The sequence below is a fragment of the Cebus imitator genome, unplaced genomic scaffold, assembly GCF_001604975.1.
Source record: "Cebus imitator isolate Cc_AM_T3 unplaced genomic scaffold, Cebus_imitator-1.0 Scaffold629, whole genome shotgun sequence".
NCBI classification, from domain to species: Eukaryota; Metazoa; Chordata; class Mammalia; order Primates; family Cebidae; genus Cebus; species Cebus imitator.
In genome coordinates this window covers 773,575-776,628 of record NW_016107944.1, presented here as the reverse complement: position 1 = coordinate 776,628, position 3,054 = coordinate 773,575, and the positions used below count along the sequence as shown (strand labels likewise).

General features: G+C 43.7%; 1 protein-coding gene across 9 annotated transcripts in view; it reads left to right on the top strand.

Moving 5' to 3' along the window:
• The window catches only part of COPS3 (COP9 signalosome subunit 3), a 33,999-nt gene extending 33,343 nt beyond the window's left edge, over window positions 1-656 (top strand). For all 9 annotated transcript variants that reach the window (XM_017517372.2, XM_017517369.2, XM_017517375.2 and 6 more), the window contains one exon: window positions 330-656. In XM_017517372.2, coding sequence (XP_017372861.1) covers window positions 330-383 — 54 coding nt within the window. In that variant the 3' untranslated portion in view covers window positions 384-656. The remainder of the gene's footprint in view (window positions 1-329) is intronic.
• The last annotated feature ends 2,398 nt before the right edge of the window (window positions 657-3,054 follow it).

Genomic DNA, 3,054 nt, shown 5'->3' with positions numbered 1-3,054 from the left:
AAAAAAAAAAAAAAAAAAAAAAAAAAGTAGACTGGGTGGAGAAGGAGGGATGTTGTCACATCAGGCACAGGAACTAAGTTTCAGGTTATTAAATATTTCTTGAAAACCTTTCAAGAAATACAATCATGGAGAAATCCTAGTGAGGGCATTTTCAAGCGACGGTCTGGAAGTACACTTAGGGATGCTTAGGGTGGTTCCTGAATTACCGGCCCTTGTTCACAGGGTGGCTTTGTTCTGGGAGGGACCGGGTAGCTGGTGTGCTTACTGGGCTGCTGGAGAACCCTAGATAAAGGCAAACATAAATACGTAGCTTCACTTTCCCTTTACAGAGTATGGGCTCACAAGAAGATGATTCAGGAAACAAACCATCCAGTTACTCCTGAAACTAACATCCATCCTGAGCTAAACAAGAGAAACTACCATCTTGGCCAATGGCAAACGTTTGGAGGGCAGCAGAGAGGACCAAGCCTGTGTCACCTGCTTATTAAGAAATTAAGTTTTGTTTTGACATCTTCAGTCCTATGTGCTTTCAGAAAACCATTCTCTCTGCAAAGAAAGGAAACAGATTTGCAAACTTTAAAGTCTGTCATGGATTTATTTATCCTCAGATTATTGTTATTGCATTAAATCTACCTTTTTGTTTTAAATTGCTTGAACATTAATGTATCATCTGTATCACTTTTTTCTCCTCTAAAAAGTTTTTACTAAGCACATTCATTGTGAACAGAACTAGTTAGATTTTAGGAATTTTTGGAAGATTTGAATCTGAAAGTTTTTTTTTGGGACGGAGTTTCGCTCTTGTTACCCAGGCTGGAGTGCAATGGCGCGATCTCGGCTCACCGCAACCTCCGCCTCCTGGGTTCAGGCAATTCTCCTGCCCCAGCCTCCTGAGTAGCTGAGATTACAGGCACATGCCACCATGCCCAGCTAATTTTTGTACTTTTAGTAGAGACGGGGTTTCACCATGTTGACCAGGATGGTCTCGATCTCTTGACCTCGTGATGCACCCGCCTCGGCCTCCCAAAATGCTGGGATTACAGGCGTGAGCCACTGCGCCCGGCCTTTTTTTTTTTTTAATTCATTGACACATTCATATCTAAAAAAAAAATCTAAAAGTTGTTATCAATGTCTTAAAAAAAAAAAAAGGGCTGGACATGGTGGCTTACACTTGTATGTAATATTCTAGCACTTTGGGAGGCCAAGGCAGGATTGCTTGAGGCCAGGAATTCAGACCACCTTGCTTAACATAGTGAGACCCTGGCTGTATGGAAATAAATAAATAAATAAATAAATAAAAGGTAGGAGAGTCCATAAGGCATAACCTAATTTTTAAAATTAAAATTAGCATGCATATTAGTGAGAATATGAATTGTGGATTACGAGATGCCATTAGCACTTCACGTTTTTTGAGACAGGGTCTCTGTCACCCAGGCTGGAGTGTAATGGTGCGATCATGGCTCACCTAAACTTCCCAGACTCAGGTGATTCTCCCACCTCAGCTTTCTAAGTAGCTGGGGCTGCAGGCAAGCACCACCACAGCCAGCTAATTTTTTGTTTTTTTGTTGTTTTTGATAGAGATGGGTTTTGCCGGGTTGCCCAGGTGGTGTCACAAGCACCTTCTATCCCTTAGTGTGGGCTGCACTTTTGTAGTCTTGAGATGGCTTTTCTCAATTTAACAGTTTTTAAGAGACAAATGGCAGGCTTTCCCACTGTTTCTTCTCAAAGCATTTCAGGTAAACTGATAGCTACATTTTGATTATGTTCAGGGCCTCTCCTCTCATGGGAATTTGGACTCGGATCTACTGATTTAGCCCTGGAATGGTGTAGAGCAGAATAAAGTGTGGAGACATGCCTGTAATCCCAGCTACCTGGGAGGCTGAGGCAGGAGTGTCACCTGAACCTGGGAGGCGGAGGTTGCAGTGAGCCGAGATTGCTCCATTGCACTCCAATGGGCAACAAGAGCAAACTCCATCTCAAAAAAAAGGAAGTGTGGTCAGGTTAAAACACATCAAATTTGGGCCTTAAAAAACATTTCTTTCTTACTACGAACATTCAGTTCCTAAAATGTTTCAAGTTGTCTGAAGTCACATTTTTATTATTTAAAAAAGAAACCCCAGCTGGATGCAGTGGCTCACACCTGTAATCCCACCACTTTGGGAGGCTGAGGTGGGTGGATCACCAGAGGTCAGGAATTCCAGACCAGCCTGGCTAACACATGGTGAAACCCCATCTCTACTAAAAATACAAAAAATTAGCCGGGGGTGTGGGGGTGGCCGGTGCCTGTAGTCTCAACTACTACGGAGGCTGAAGAAGGAGAATCACTTGAACCCAGGAGGCGGAGGTTGTAGTGAGCCGAGATCGCACCATTGCACTCCAGCCTGGGCGACAAGAGCAAGACTTGATACTAAAAAAGAAAAAGAAGGCCGGACGCAGTGGCTCACGCCTGTAATCCCAACACTTTGGGAGGCCGAGGCGGGCGGATCACAAGCAAGAGATAGAGACCATCCTGGCCAACATGGTGAAACCCCGTCTCTACTAAAAATACAACAACATTAGCCGGGCATGGTGGCACGCGCCTGTGGTCCCAGCTACTCGGGAGGCTGAGGCAGAAGAATCGCTTGAACCCAGGAGGTGGAGGTTGCAGTGAGCTGAGATTGTGCCACTACACTCCAGCAAGACTCCATCAAAAAAAAGAAAAAGAAAAAGAAACCTCATGAGTCACATAAAAGTTGCCCCTAAGGCTTTGGAGGTCATATGGCCTATTGTAACTACTCTGTGTTGCTGCAGGGAAGTGTAAAGCTGTGCGTGAGCGAGTGTGGCTGTGTTGCAGTAAAACTTTATTTATAAAAAGTAGCAGCAGGCCAGGTTTGACCTGAAGCCTGTAGTTTGCTGACCCATCAACTAAACTCAAATTCTCTAACACTTGGATTAGGACTATTTGTGGGTTGCATCACTTTCACTTGCTTATGTATACCTGCACTTAAGAAACAAAATATTTAATGGAAAATGATCTCTTATCTGTGTAGTGAATTACAGACCCTGTTTTATTTAAAA